The following is a 17,093-nucleotide window of genomic DNA, read 5'->3' as shown; positions in this document are numbered from 1 at the left end:
TTCGACCGGTGCGACTTATACTCCAAAAAATAGGGTATTTGTCAGAAAAATAAAAGTGCAGTAGTTGTGCGCCTTTTGACAAGTGCTCACCCTTTTGTATGTTACAGTTAGCTTACACCAGGGGTCGGCAACTCAAAATGTTGAAAGAGCCATATTGGACCAAAAATACAAAAACAAATCTGTCTGGAGCCGCAACAAATTAAAAGCCATATTACATACAGATAGTGTGTCATGAGATATACATTGAATTGAGATGACTTAAAGGAAACTAAATGACCTCAAATATAGCTACAAATGAGGCATAATGATGCAATATGTACATAGCTAGCCTAAATAGCATGCTAGCATCGATTAGCTTGCAGTCTTGCAGTGACCAAATATGTCTGATTAGCACTCCACACAAGTCAATAACATCAACAAAACTCACCTTTGTGCATTCATGCACAACGTTAAAAGTTTGGTGGACAAAATGAGACAGAAAAAGAAGTGGCATAAAACACGTCCGAGAAAGTCGGAGAAAGTTATTCATGTAAACAAACTACGGTGAGTTCAAGGACCGCCAAAATTAGTAGGACAAAGTCAGTGAAGCATGTTTAATATAAACAGTGTGCTTTATAACAATTAGGGAGGTTTGTGCCATGTTTGTCCTCCTACAGAAAACATATTAAAACAAAAAATATATTTTTTCCCCTCATCTTTTTCCATTTTTCATACATTTTTGAAAAAGCTCCAGAGAGCCACTAGGGCGGCGCTAAAAGAGCCGCGGGTTGCCGACCCCTGGCTTACACAAAGGTTTTTTTTCCCCCACTGAGGATGCAAAATCACACTTGCAAATGTAAATTAAAAGTACACATCAGTGTTTCCCACACATTCATTTATTTGTGGCGGCCCGCCACGAAAGAATTACGTCCGCCACAAATGGATTTTTCGGCTTTTGACTCGCTCGACCGCTCATAAAAGCAATGGGACTGTCTGTGAATGTTGCTTGTAGTTACACCTCCGGTGCAGTAGGTGGCGGTAGCCTACTATGCATTGTAACTCCGCCAATAGCACTTAATTCACCTGGTGGGCCAGAAGAAGAAGAAGAGGGACGGACGGACGGCATCAAAATACTCGCCGGCTACTTTTCATAATGATGGCGCTTCCTGCGTTTCTACCTCAAACGTCCAAAAGCTGCTGAAAGCCTTGATCCAGGATGCCATGGGGAAACAAACTTAAATGGTGCCTTTTGGCGATAGTTAGCAGCTTGGTGGCTCATAGCCGGCTAGCTAACGCTTGCTAGCGTGGTAGCATTGCTTCATTTTTACAGGTGTTATAGGTAGATAGGTTATAGCTGCATCGCTCGCGGCTCGTCATATATTTAACGTTAAGTTAAATATATGCAGACGCACGCAATAACAGTCACGTGTTTTCATACCGACGAGCTAACGTGTCCAGGTTATAACCCTGTTGTCAATAAACACACATGGACTGAAGTTAAATTGTCCACTGTCCACTGCAGCATGTGAATGCAATGAAAAGAATAAAATCTGAGCCAACCAGCTGTTAAAATGTTGTCCAGGTTAATGTTTTGGCCATTTCAAGATTTCAACTGTGATTGGGCTTTAAACAGGTGGCTGACCTGTTTAGATGGGTGTAACTGCTACTGGTCAAATAATGTGAAATAGCATTTAATTTTACATGTATGCAATGCCATTTAAATGTAATTATAGATAATAACAATAATAATAATAATAATAATAATAAATACTGTGTAGTGTTGTAAATAGTCAACGGGAAGAATTTTAGTAAGATATAAGCCATGAGCACTACACAGCCAGAAAAAAACCTAGGCAGGACAAGTAAAAATATTGGGGCAAGTAGATTTGAGAAGTCAGGCAAGTAGAAAAAAAACCTTAACGTTGAACCCTGCATGTGTTGAGCTGCTGCCGCTTAAGGTTAGACGGCACTGTACATAGAGCAGTTCTGCTCGTTAGTAATAAATTCTAATGTTGGATGTTCACTCCTTCACACAGATGAGTATAGAAAAATATTTTCAACGGCCGAAAAGGGTTGGACTTGGAGAGGAGGTAGGCCTACAGTCCGGACCACAGGTGCGACCTGTTCAGCAGCAGCAGGAGGAGGAGGAGGAGGTTGACTGACTGTGGCAGGACACCTCTGCCTCTGTTTCACTTCATGTTGCTGGTAAATAATATGGTTGTAGTAGTAGGCTAAAGTTAAATTATTTAGTATTTACTAATTAAAGGGGCAGAGCTTTAAGAGACATTTTAGCTTTTATATTTTATAAGATATATTTTTTGTAAGAACCCATCCATCCATCCATCCATTTTCTACCGCTTATTCCCTTTGGGGTCGCGGGGGGCGCTGGAGCCTATCTCAGCTACAATCGGGCGGAAGGCGGGGTACACCCTGGACAAGTCGCCACCTCATCGCAGGGCCAACACAGATAGACAGACAACATTCACACTCACATCCACACACTAGGGCCAATTTAGTGTTGCCAATCAACTTATCCCCAGAACCACAATTAATAAATATATTTCAGTGAATCACTAATTGTTCAAATCTGTATATAAATATGTACATAAAATGTTGTAATTATATTCCAACTCCGCGTTCTTCTTGGTCATCGCCGCTGCCGCCGCCACCCCCCGCCCCCCGACCACACCACCACAAATAGATGCCTGTCTTGTGGGAAACACTGCACATATTTACAGAATGTACAATTAACATCCATGTAGTGTCCTTTTTGTATGAGAAAGAGGACGGAGTGAAAAGTGCCACTGGCTGCACACAAGACAAGGGTCAGTGTGGGTGTGCAAGGACTGGCCGTGCCATGTGGAGCTGCCAGCCACACAAAAGCAATGCAGTGTGATGATACAACCACTTCACATAAAAACATGGTGGGCGTGCCTGTGGCACAGCTGCCAGCCTCCAGACCACACGGACCGAGTGCGCTCGCCAAAAAGGACCATTTCAGACATTCCATGTCAAAGTAGAAACACTTATATTGCTCTTCAAAAGGTGCATGACATAATAGTAAATACAGCACATGTCAAAGTAGAAACACTTCCATTGCTCTTCAAAAGGTGCATGACATAATAGTAAATACAGCACAGCTGCCACTCCTCATGTACGCTGCAGTAGAAACTATTTTTAGAGATGGGAGTTTAAGGATTGGACAGAAGATGTCCCAAAAAGGTGCAAATGTTGTCATTGCTAGGAAACATAGTAAGACAAGTGAGTGCTTAATGTAGGTATTGTGATAAATGCTGCATGACATGTCAGTCCATGCTCAATCACCCAGGCTGGAAGTCAGCTGCTATATATTTGACAACAGCTCTATTTTGAAGCCTCACGAGCCCAAACGACAATGTGTCACAGTAACCTGCCTAGCAACAACTCATGTGACGGATTGTCTACAACACAACTGAGCGATGACCTCCTTTCCACTCTAAGTCCCCTTGGCCTGGAAGCTTCCATCAGTGTGTGGGGTGGGGGGGGGGGCTATGTGGATCCAGGCTGACGTGAACTACTGGAGGTTGACTCCAGACGTAAAGAAACCGCAGTCATTGTAACGGGGAGTAAACAATCTTTAGGTTTTTTTTTTTGTAGAATGTTCATCTTCCCACTGCACACGTCTACAGTGTGGGTGGTCTGACACTCACTGCTTGTACCATCAAGATGATAGCCCACAAGTGCAGTACACTACTGACTCTGCATTCTACAGACTAATATATATATATATATATATATTAGAGATGCGCGGATAAGCAATTATTTCATCCGCAACCGCATCTCAAAAGTCGTCAACCATCCGCCATCCACCCGAACTAACATTTAATCAAAACCGCACCCGCCCGCCATCCGCCACCCGCCCGTTGTTATATATCTAATATAGACAATGCAAGGCATTAGTGAGGTTATAAAGCTTTTGCCTGTTAAAGAAAGGAGACTGATCCAATGTAGCAGAGACATTCAATGCGTGCCACGCTGTCACGGCCCAGACGCACACCAGTGCGCAATCATCTGGGAGCCGCGCTGAGCGCACCTCCAAGCGCGCTCGCGCCACTCAAACTGCTGCAGGCAGCTGCGTTCACACATGCATCTGTAAGCCTTGTTTTAACATCCTGTGGCACTCTTCTGGGACCACGGCGGACGAAACTGCTCATGGTCGTTTTTTTCTTAATAATGATCTGGCAGCGGCCAGCGTCATCTCACAAGACCCTCGGGTGTTGTCAATGTCAATCAAGTGACAGAAGTGACATCATAGTGAAGATTGATGATGGCTCATTTTTAGGTCTATTTTTTTATGCCTGGCTGGCGATGGACTGACACACCCTCCACCGACACACCCTCCACTATCCACTGACACACCCTCCACCCTCCACTGACACACCCTCCACCGGCACACCCTCCACCATCTACTGACACACCCTCCACTGACACACCCTCCACCATCCACTGACACACCCTCCACTGACACACTCTCCACTGACACACCCTCCACCGGCACACCCTCCACCATCTACTGACACACCCTCCACAGACACACCCTCCACCCTCCACTGACACACCCTCCACTGACACATCCTCCACCCTCCAATGACACACCCTCCATCGGCACACCCTCCACCATCTACTGACACACCCTCCACCGACACACCCTCCACCATCCACTGACACACCCTCCACTGACACACCCTCCACTGACACACTCTCCACTGACACTCTCCACCCTCCACTGACACACCCTCCACCATCCACTGACACACCCTCCACTGACACACCCTCCAGCCTCCACTGACACACCCTCCACCATCCACTGACACACCCTCCACTATCCACTAACACACCCTCCACTGACACCCTCCACTGACACACCCTCCACCATCCACTGACACACTCTCCACCCTCCACTGACACACCCTCCACTGACATACCCTCCACCATCCACTGACACACCCTCCACTGACACACTCTCCACCCTCCACTGACACACCCTCCACTGACACACCCTCCACCATCCACTGACACACCCTCCACTGACACACCCTCCACCATCCACTGACACACCCTCCACCATCCACTGACACACCCTCCACTGACACACTCTCCACCCTCCACTGACACACCCTCCACCATCCACTGACACACCCTCCACTGACACACCCTCCACCATCCACTGACACACCCTCCACCATCCACTAACACACCCTCCACTGACACACCCTCCACCATCCACTGACACACCCTCCACTGACACACCCTCCACCATCCACTGACACACCATCCACTGACACACCCTCCACCATCCACTGACACACCCTCCACCATCCACTGACACACCCTCCACTGACACACTCTCCACCCTCCACTGACACACCCTCCACCATCCACTGACACACCCTCCACTGACACACCCTCCACCATCCACTGACACACCCTCCACCATCCACTAACACACCCTCCACTGACACACCCTCCACCATCCACTGACACACCCTCCACTGACACACCCTCCACCATCCACTGACACACCATCCACTGACACACCCTCCACCATCCACTAACACACCCTCCACTGACACCCTTCACTGACACACCCTCCACCATCCACTGACACACCCTCCACTGACACACCCTCCACCCTCCACTGACACACCCTCCACTGACACACCCTCCACCCTCCACTGACACACCCTCCACCATCCACCGCTAGCTCACTATCCACCTAATGGCCACCCCTAAAACTGGTAAATAAATGTATTGGCACATAGCGGGTGTGTGTGGTGGCTGCTCAGTACAATAGGCAGAGTGGACCATGACAGTGATTGATGGATTAGACAAAAGTGAAACTCACCGACGCAGGCGTTGAGGAACAGCCAATCCGTTCTCCTCATCCTGTTCTTAATCTGCTTCAGTTTTTTGTAATCCACCTCCAGCTCCTCTTTAATCCCAACTCCAGCCCCCGACGCCACCTCGATCCTTTGAAAGTCCATGGTCACGTCCGACTCGCGCTTGGAGGAAGGAGGCGACCTCCTTTGGCTGCCGCTGCAACCGACCACCGCCCCGACTCCCGGGCCCCCCGCCGGGCTCCCGACGCCCCGTCTGTTGCTCCGGTCCGCATCGATGAACTTTGAGGACGGCTGCTGCCGCTCGGGCTCGGACGCCAGTTGGATGGGCTCGGCCAGCAGGCTGTTGTTGGGCCGCGGGTGGTCACACACCACACACTTGAGCACCTTAGACCAGTTCTCGTAAGTGCAGGCGGTGCAGGTCCAGTGGCGTGCGGGCGTGTTGAGCCTATTGCGGTCGTTGTACTCCTCACACGGGTCTGTGGTGGTGCACGAGGATGCAGGGCGGCATCCGGAGCCCGAGGTCTGGGGGGCCTCTGTGGGGCTCCGGGCCTGCTGACGTCCTTGATGGCCGGCGTGTTGCCTTTGACACAGGCACTGAGTGCAGCGGATGGCCCGGGGCCAGTTCAGGTAGGTGCACATGTGACAAGACCACTTGCTGCTAGTCACAGGGGCGTCGGCGACGCGAACGCGTGGTCTCGCGCTGGATTCGGGGCAAATGAGCAAAGAGGATCCCTCCTGGGACGAGCTGTTGCTTAACTCCGCCGGATCCCACTGGTGCAAGCTGGCATCCAGAGCCGGGGTGATCTTGAAGGGCTCCTCGGTGATGATGGCGCCCGCGCTGGGCCTCTGAGCGCGGCACATGGTGCACTTGATGGCCGACGGCCAGTTCTCGAACGTGCAGTATTCACAGGCCCACTTCACCACCAGCTCGGTCATCGTCGCACCGACGCCCAGGAGGCTCGCCGCCGTTCGCAGGGGCTCTCAGCTCGGCGGAGAGTGCACTGGAACAAACCACACAAGGCTTTTTATACACCAGCTTGAAAAAAAACTGCTGAACTTGACGGACAAATGTGGGTGTGGCTAGCCAGAGGTGGGTAGTAACGCGCTACATTTACTCCGTTACATCTACTTGAGTAACTTTTGGAATAAATTGTACTTCTAAGAGTAGTTTTAATGCAACATACTTTTACTTTTACTTGAGTATATTTATAGAGAAGAAACGCTACTTTTACTCCGCTACTTTTATCTACATTCAGCTCGCTACTGATTTTAATCGATCTGTTAATGCACGCTTTGTTTGTTTTGGTTTGTCAGACAGACCTTCAAAGTAGGATCTATCTAAGGCTGCAGCTAACGATTATTTTTCTATCGATTAATCTATAGATTATTTTTCGATTAATCAGTTAATCTATAGATTATTTTTCCGATTAATCTATAGATTGTTTTTCCTTTTACCGATTATTTTTTTATTTAAAATGAAGATGGAAAAAATAAATGTAGGCCAGTTTTTTCAAAAGGCATGGCTTTTATTTACAAAAAAAAAAGTATGGCCACTCAGTCAACATTGACAACAACATGACAAAATATTCTGTAACAATGTAAACATTTAAAACTTTTAACATTTAACAAAATTAAAAGTAGCTTATTTGCTTTTTAATGTGCAAATATAAAAGTAAACATCCAGTGCAAATCTTAATATTCTGCAATAGTATAAGCATTTCAAAAGTAAAAGTATTGCTTATTTTGCTTTAAAATGTGCAAAAATAAAGATAAACATCCAATTCAAAAAAGTGCAAAACGGAAATATTCTGTAACAGTTCAACAAAAGTAAAAGTATTGCTTATTTGCTAAAATGTGCAAAAATAAAGATAAACATCCAATACAAAAAAGTGCAAAACGAAAATAATCTGTAACAATGTAAACATTTCAACAAAAGTAAAAGTATTGCTTATTTGCTAAAATGTGCAAAAATAAAGATAAACATCCAATACAAAAAAAGTGCAAAACGAAATATTCTGTAACAACAGTAAACATTTCAACAAAAGTAAAAGTATTGCTTATTTTGCTTAATAACACAACAATGATAGTATGATTAAAGTGAAAGTTAATTGCTGGTTTGTACATAGTATATGTAACCGTTAATGTTGTAAAAGGTATTTGCACAACTAATTAATGTTAGCGTTTGTGACACGTCTTGTGCCGTGGGGTTCTTTCAGGACCGACAGACTGAACGCAAGACGGCTTTGCCAGGTTTACAATCTTTTAATTTTACACAAAGTCTTTTCTCTTCCAACTCTTTTCTCTTTCTTTCCTCGCTCGCTTGTCGTCCTCTGTCTCTCCTCCTCTCTCGCTCCACGTCAGCTTCACTCTGGTTCCTTCCAGTCTCTCTTCCCTCTCTCTCTGCTGCTCCCCTTTTCTTCAGCGAGACGAGATTGGATGATTGCGGCGTCGCTCCCGGCGCGCCCCGCCTCGCCGGCCCCGCCTCTCCACAGCGTTAAAGAGGAGCGCGTCTTTGTAAACACTGAACAGGCACGCCAAACGCGCCTCTCAGGGCGAAACGGTGCTTTAGTTTATGAATTTACAACGCAGATACAAATGACACATCCATGTTTTTGTGTAATGATGACAACGTATACTCACGCGGACGATTGACTAGTTGATGGTGATGGCAAGAACGCTGTCGGGTGTTTTCTTTTCAAATGTTCCTTCATAGCCGTTGTGCTGCTATGATAGGCCATTTCCGCTCGACACAGTGTGCATACAACAACATTATTAGGCCGTTTATTGAAATACTCCCACACTTTTGACGACTTTTGGCGTGCTTTTTCCCCCCTCGCTCGCAACGCTTGCATCGTCTGCTTTGCGCTCCGCCATGACAGTAGTGTGACGTAAATATGCGACGCGTCGACGCACAAATACGGCGTCGACGTATTTACGTAACCAATGACGTCGACTACGTCGACGCGTCGTTTCAGCCTTAACTCCGTTACATCTACTTGAGTAACTTTTGGGATAAATTGTACTTCTAAGAGTAGTTTTAATGCAACATACTTTTACTTGAGTATATTTATAGAGAAGAAACGCTACTTTTACTCCGCTCCATTTATCTACATTCAGCTCGCTACTCGCTACTGACTTTCATCGATCTGTTAATGCACGCTTTGTTTGTTTTGGTTTGTCAGACAGACCTTCAAAGTAGGATCTATCGCATGCCTGCGTTTCACCAATCAAATACAGTCACTGGTGACGGTTGACTCCGTTTCACCAATCAAACAGAGTCAGGCGGTCACATGATTAACAAGCTTAAGCTTACATGAACTCAACGTCAAATTTGAGGAAGCACATGGCGGTAAGTAACGTTAGTAGATATTTTGGTGGTAGCGGGGGTGTATAATGTAGCCCGGAAGAGTTAGGGATGCAACAATAATGTTAATAATAATGCCATTACTGCCATGTGGCCCTCAATGAAAATGAATTTGACACCCCTGGACTATAGTTGTTCCTAATGTGATGGCCAAAAAGGCCCCGGTCTGGACTACTATTAAAAGCTGACACTGGTAATAAACACATACAGTAAGGTCAATTTAAAAACACACCAGGACAAAGTGGCAGCCTGGTAACCAGAGGAGGCTGCATGAAAGCTGACACCCAACAGGGAGGCGCATGACTGCCCGTGACACTGAAATCCAAGTCACCACAAAGCCTATTATAGTCGTATAAAAAGGGAATCATCCAAACAGCCTGTTTTTAAGTCCACGCTAGCTTGGTCTCGGAGTTGAATGAATGAAATGAGTTTATTTCGGTCATATAATCCAGTGTTTTTCAAAAACTGCACTGAGATACAGTCTGGTGTGCCGTGGGAGATTATCTAATTTCACATATTTGGGTTAAAAAATATATTTGGCAAAGCAGTAATTATAGTCTGCAAATGATGTGTTGTTGGTGAGTGTCGGTGCTGTCTAGAGCTCGGCAGAGTAACCGTGTAATACTCTTCCATATCAGTAGGTGGCAGCCGGTAGCTTTGTAGATGTCGGGAACAGCGGGAGGCAGCGTGCAGGTAAAAAGGTGTCTAATGCTTAAACCAAAAATAAACAAAAGGTGAGTGCCCCTAAGAAAAGGCATTGAAGCTCAGGGAAGGCTATGCAGAACAAAACTAAAACTGAACTGGCTACAAAGTAAACAAAAACAGAATGCTGGACGACAGCAAAGACTTACTGTGGAGCAAAGACGGCATCCACAAAGTACATCCGAACATGACATGACAATCAACAACGTCCCCACAAAGAAGGATTAAAAACAACTGAACTATTCTTGATTGCTAAAACAAAGTAGATGCGGGAAATGTCGCTCAAAAGAAAAGCCATGAAACTGCTACAGGAAAATACCAAAAAAAAGAGAAAAAGCCACCAAAATAGGAGCGCAAGACAAGAACTAAAACACTACACACAGGAAAACAGCAAAAAAGTCCAAATAAATCAGGGTGTGATGTGACAGTACACCTACTTTGAGACAAGAGCTATAGTCATGCATGCTTGGTTATGCTTTAAAGTCATATAAATAAATGATAAATGGGTTGTACTTGTATAGCGCTTTTCTACCTTCAAGGTACTCAAAGCGCTTTGACACTACTTCCACATTTACCCATTCACACACACATTCACACACTGATGGAGGGAGCTGCCATGCAAGGCGCTAACCAGCACCCATCAGGAGCAAGGGTGAAGTGTCTTGCTCAGGACACAACGGACATGACGAGGTTGGTACTAGGTGGGGATTGAACCAGGGACCCTTGGGTTGCGCACTGCCACTCTCCCACTGATATCCAACAATTGCGACAACGACTTTTTACTGTCAACTGAGTTTTGTTTTTTAATGATTTCAGCTGGTGGTGTGCCTCCGCATTTTTTCAACGCAAAAAGTTGTGCCTTGGCTCAAAAAAGGTTGAAAAACACTAGTTTACACAACCATTTTGTGTGATCCATTTAACAGCACAGATTACCGTATTTTCCGCACTATAAGGCGCATCGGATTATAAGGCGCACCTTCAATGAATGGCATATTTCAAAACTTTGTTCATATATAAGGCGCACCGGATTATAAGGCGCACCTATGTCAACAAAACAGATAGGTCAGTCAAACTTTATTAATAGATAACAAACCAGCGTTCTGACAACTCCGTTCACTCCCAAAATGAATAAACAGCTGATTTACTCGTGTTACGTAAATCAAACGTGCAATCACAATATAGTAACACGTGAAATAGTGCAGAGCAATAACAATATATCACTAACTCAACGTTGCTCAAACGTTAATGTCACACAACACAACACACTAAATAAAAATGTAAAGCTCACTTTATGAAGTTATAGCTCATTCACAAATCCCTCGAATTCTTCTTCTTCAGTGTCCGAATTAAACAGTTGAGCGAATACGGCATCCAACATGGCCGGCTCCGTCTCGTCGAAGTCGTCATTAATGGAGTCAGTGTCGTTGCCGTTTATTAGTTCAGTGACAATTCCTGCCTTCCTGAAAGCTCGGACCACAGATGAGACTGAATCAGCCCAGGCATTTACGATCCACTGGCAGATAGTGGCGTATGTCGTCTGGCGCTGTCTCCCTGTCTTGGTGAACGTCACGTGTGTTCGCCTTCTGTCATCCACTGTTCCCACGCAGTTAGCAGTCTAGCTTCGAATGCCCTGTTGACACCAATATCTAGCGGCTGGAGGTCTTTTGTCAATCCACCCGGAATGACGGCGAGTATTGAATTAAGCGCGTAAGCGTGTCTCTTAATGTGATGTTATGAGCTAGCAAATATAACAACTACACTACCCAGCATGCAACGATAGTTATGAGCATGCGCGGTAGCCCTGAGAAGCGTTGTTGTATGCTGGCAGTTAGAATGTGGTTATGAGCACGCTGTGAGTAAACGTTGAGAACTCAGTTAACACGCCTCGTCTGCATTATTTATAATTAGACAGACAACACACTTAATAGGAGCCATTTTGGGGTCTTTACATAAACACACAAATGGAAATGAAACGTCACATATCCCAGCATGCACCGCGCGCTTCTTCTTCTTCTACGGGGAAAAAAGATGGCGGCTGTTTACCGTAGTTGCGAGACCGAAACTTTATGAAAATTAATATTAATATTAACCCATATATAAGGCGCACCGGATTATAAGGCGCACTGTCAGCTTTTGAGAAAATTTGTGGTTTTTAGGTGCGCCTTATAGTGCGGAAAATACGGTATACATATTAACAAGCATACACACACAAAAAGAAAAATAAAGACCGAAAAAGGAATAGGCTGAAGCCAAGGCTTATATTTATTTGCCTTCCACAAAAAATGACATTGCCTGGAACATCAACGTTAAAAAAAAAATCAATGGGACGAAAGTAATCGTTGCTATATTTTATAATTTTCCATTATTTCACCTTTCAAGGCTTTCTTGAACCTTACCAAAGAACTCATTACTGAGCTTCTTCCACCATTTAACTCCTACAACTGAAATACATTTGTATTTAATATCCGTTCTTACTTCACATATTTCAAAAATCAATATCCCCCCTAAATTACAGTTTTCTCCTCTTAATTAAAAAAAAAAAAGAGCTACGAATACAAGCTGGAAGGCTGTTGTTCTTTACTCAGGAAATCATTTCCATTGTTTTTAAAAACACAACATCTGAAAATGCTAACACATTAGAACTTATGAATAATGGATTGGTATGTTCATAGTAGCACACTTTGTGTATTATTCTATGCATCCACCCATTTTCTACCGCTTATTCCCTTCGGGGTCGCGGGGGGTGCTGGAGCCTATCTCAGCTACAATCGGGCGGAAGGCGGTGTACACCCTGGACAAGTCTCCACCTCATCGCAGGGTCAACACAGATAGACAAACAACATTCACACTCACATTCACACACCACTTAATAGTATGTACTCAAAACATAAGTATCCACTTAATAGTATGTACTTAAAACATAAGTGTGTAAGTGTATCCACTTAATAGTATGTACTCAAAAACGCAAGTCAGTATATAAGTGCATTCACTTGATAGTATGTACCCAAAATGCTTTGTTTAAGTATGAAATTACATAAGTGCGTCACTGTGAGTACTCAAGTATATACTAAAAATGTAAATATAAATGTGTAAGTGTATCCACTTAATATCATGTACTCAAAACATAAGTGTGTAAGTGTATCCACTTAATAGTATGTACTCAAAACATAAGTAAGTGTATCCACTTAATATCATGTACTCAAAACATCAGTGTATCCACTTAATAGTATGTACTCAAAACACAAGTAAGTGTATCCACTTAATAGTATGTACTCAAAACATAAGTGTGTAAGTGTATCCACTTAATAGTATGTACTCAAAACATAAGTAAGTGTATCCACTTAATATCATGTACTCAAAACATCAGTGTATCCACTTAATAGTATGTACTCAAAACATCAGTGTATCCACTTAATAGTATGTACTCAAAACATAAGTGTGTAAGTGGATCCACTTAATAGTATGTACTCAAAACACAAGTAAGTGTATCCACTTAATAGTATGTACTCAAAACATAAGTGTGTAAGTGGATCCACTTAATAGTATGTACTCAAAACACAAGTAAGTGTATCCACTTAATAGTATGTACTCAAAACATAAGTGTGTAAGTGTATCCACTTAATAGTATGTACTCAAAACATAAGTGTGTAAGTGTATCCACTTAATAGTATGTACTCAAAACATAAGTGTATCCACTTAATAGTATGTACTCAAAACATAAGTGTGTAAGTGTATCCACTTAATAGTATGTACTCAAAACATAAGTGTATCCACTTAATAGTATGTACTCAAAAACATAAGTGTGTAAGTGTATCCACTTAATATCATGTACTCAAAACATAAGTGTGTAAGTGTATCTACTTAATAGTATGTACTCAAAACATAAGTGTGTAAGTGTATCCACTTAATAGTATGTACTCAAAACACAAGTAAGTGTATCCACTTAATAGTATGTACTCAAAACATAAGTGTGTAAGTGTATCCACTTAATAGTATGTACTCAAAACATAAGTGTGTAAGTGTATCCACTTAATAGTGTGTACTCAAAACACAAGTAAGTGTATCCACTTAATAGTATGTACTCAAAACATAAGTGTGTAAGTGTATCCACTTAATAGTATGTACTCAAAACATAAGTGTGTAAGTGTATCCACTTAATAGTATGTACACAAAACATAAGTGTGTAAGTGTATCCACTTAATAGTATGTACTCAAAACACAAGTAAGTGTATCCACTTAATAGTATGTACTCAAAACATAAGTGTGTAAGTGTATCCACTTAATAGTATGTACTCAAAACATAAGTGTGTAAGTGTATCCACTTAACAGTATGTACTCAAAACACAAGTAAGTGTATCCACTTAATAGTATGTACTCAAAACATAAGTGTGTAAGTGTATCCACTTAATAGTATGTACTCAAAACACAAGTAAGTGTATCCACTTAATAGTATGTACTCAAAACATAAGTGTGTAAGTGGATCCACTTAATAGTATGTACTCAAAACACAAGTAAGTGTATCCACTTAATAGTATGTACTCAAAACATAAGTGTGTAAGTGGATCCACTTAATAGTATGTACTCAAAACACAAGTAAGTGTATCCACTTAATAGTATGTACTCAAAACATAAGTGTATCCACTTAATAGTATGTACTCAAAACATAAGTGTGTAAGTGGATCCACTTAATAGTATGTACTCAAAACACAAGTAAGTGTATCCACTTAATAGTATGTACTCAAAACATAAGTGTGTAAGTGTATCCACTTAATAGTATGTACTCAAAACATAAGTGTATCCACTTAATAGTATGTACTCAAAACACAAGTAAGTGTATCCACTTAATAGTATGTACTCAAAACATAAGTGTATCCACTTAATAGTATGTACTCAAAACATAAGTGTGTAAGTGTATCCACTTAATAGTATGTACTCAAAAACATAAGTGTGTAGGTGTATCCACTTAATAGTATACTCAAAACGTAAGTGTGTAGGTGTATCCACTTAATAGTATGTACTCAAAACATAAGTGTGTAAGTGTATCCACTTAATAGTATGTACTCAAAACACAAGTAAGTGTATCCACTTAATAGTATGTACTCAAAACATAAGTGTGTAAGTGTATCCACTTAATAGTATGTACTCAAAACATAAGTGTGTAAGTGTATCCACTTAATAGTATGTACACAAAACATAAGTGTGTAAGTGTATCCACTTAATAGTATGTACTCAAAACACAAGTAAGTGTATCCACTTAATAGTATGTACTCAAAACATAAGTGTGTAAGTGTATCCACTTAATAGTATGTACTCAAAACATAAGTGTGTAAGTGTATCCACTTAACAGTATGTACTCAAAACACAAGTAAGTGTATCCACTTAATAGTATGTACTCAAAACATAAGTGTGTAAGTGTATCCACTTAATAGTATGTACTCAAAACACAAGTAAGTGTATCCACTTAATAGTATGTACTCAAAACATAAGTGTGTAAGTGGATCCACTTAATAGTATGTACTCAAAACACAAGTAAGTGTATCCACTTAATAGTATGTACTCAAAACATAAGTGTATCCACTTAATAGTATGTACTCAAAACATAAGTGTGTAAGTGGATCCACTTAATAGTATGTACTCAAAACACAAGTAAGTGTATCCACTTAATAGTATGTACTCAAAACATAAGTGTGTAAGTGTATCCACTTAATAGTATGTACTCAAAACATAAGTGTGTAAGTGTATCCACTTAATAGTATGTACTCAAAACATAAGTGTATCCACTTAATAGTATGTACTCAAAACACAAGTAAGTGTATCCACTTAATAGTATGTACTCAAAACATAAGTGTATCCACTTAATAGTTTGTACTCAAAACATAAGTGTGTAAGTGTATCCACTTAATAGTATGTACTCAAAAACATAAGTGTGTAGGTGTATCCACTTAATAGTATGTACTCAAAACATAAGTGTGTAAGTGTATCTACTTAATAGTATGCACTCAAAACATAAGTGTGTAAGTGTATCCACTTAATAGTATGCACTCAAAACACAAGTAAGTGTATCCACTTAATAGTATGTACTCAAAACATAAGTGTGTAAGTGTATCCACTTAATAGTGTGTACTCAAAACATAAGTGCATCCACTTAATAGTATGTACTCAAAACACAAGTAAGTGTATCCACTTAATAGTATGTACTCAAAACATAAGTGTATCCACTTAATAGTATGTACTCCATAACATAAGTGTGTAAGTACATTGACTTATTGGTACGTACTCAAAACGCAAGTCAGTATATAAGTGCATTCACTTGATAATATGTACCCAAAATGCTTTGTTTAAGTATGAAATTACGTAAGTGTGTCACTGTGAGTACTTAAGTATATACTAAAAATGTAAACACAAGTGTGTAAGTGTATCCATTTAATAGTATGTACTCAAAACATAAGTTACCCTTTTTTGAAGTTTAATCGTTGGGTCTATGTTTAAGTCCCATCTTAAAACTCATTTGTCTATATAAATAGACCCCTCTTTTAGACCAGTTGATCTGCCCCCTTCTCCATCGTGGTTTCCCCATTGCAGCCCATTGGCTTGAGTTTTTCCTTGCCCTGATGTGGGATCTGAGCCGAGGATGTCGTTGTGGCTTGTGCAGCCCTTTGAGACACTCGTGATTTCGGACTATATAAATAAACTTTGATTGATTGGAAGACCCAGGACACGTTGGGAAGACTATATATCCCGGCTGGCCTGGGAACGCCTCGGGATCCCCCGGGAGGAGGTGGACCAAGTGGCTGGGGAGAGGGAAGTCTGGGCTTCCCTGCTTAGGCTGCTGCCCCCGCGACCCGACCTCGGATAAGCGGAAGAAGATGGATTGATTGATATGTTTCTTTTTAAGGCTGAAACGACGCGTCGACGTAGTCGACGTCATCGGTCGCATATTTACGTCACTCTACTTTACTGTCATGGCGGAGTGCAAAGCAGACGATGCGAGCGAGGGGAAAAAAGCACGCCAAAAGTCGTCAAAAGTGTGGGAGTATTTCAATAAACGGCCTAATAATGTTGTTGTATGCACACTGTGTCGAGCGGAAATGGCCTATCATAGCAGCACAACGGCTATGAACGAACATTTGAAAAGAAAACCCCCGACAGCGTTCTTGCCATCACCATCA

The 17,093-nt window shown here is 42.3% G+C and overlaps 1 protein-coding gene across 1 annotated transcript in view; it reads right to left on the bottom strand.

Annotated features, from left to right (window-relative positions):
* Positions 1-17,093, bottom strand: part of LOC133577504 (ubiquitin thioesterase Zranb1-like) — a 70,278-nt gene that overhangs the window by 51,149 nt on the left and 2,036 nt on the right. The window contains exon 2 of the mRNA XM_061931442.2: positions 5,864-6,859. Coding sequence (XP_061787426.1) covers positions 5,864-6,794 — 931 coding nt within the window. The 5' untranslated portion in view covers positions 6,795-6,859. The remainder of the gene's footprint in view (positions 1-5,863; positions 6,860-17,093) is intronic.

The sequence above is a fragment of the Nerophis lumbriciformis genome, linkage group LG02 (assembly GCF_033978685.3).
Source record: "Nerophis lumbriciformis linkage group LG02, RoL_Nlum_v2.1, whole genome shotgun sequence".
NCBI classification, from domain to species: domain Eukaryota; kingdom Metazoa; phylum Chordata; class Actinopteri; order Syngnathiformes; family Syngnathidae; genus Nerophis; species Nerophis lumbriciformis.
This window is presented reverse-complemented; position numbering and strand designations above follow the sequence as displayed.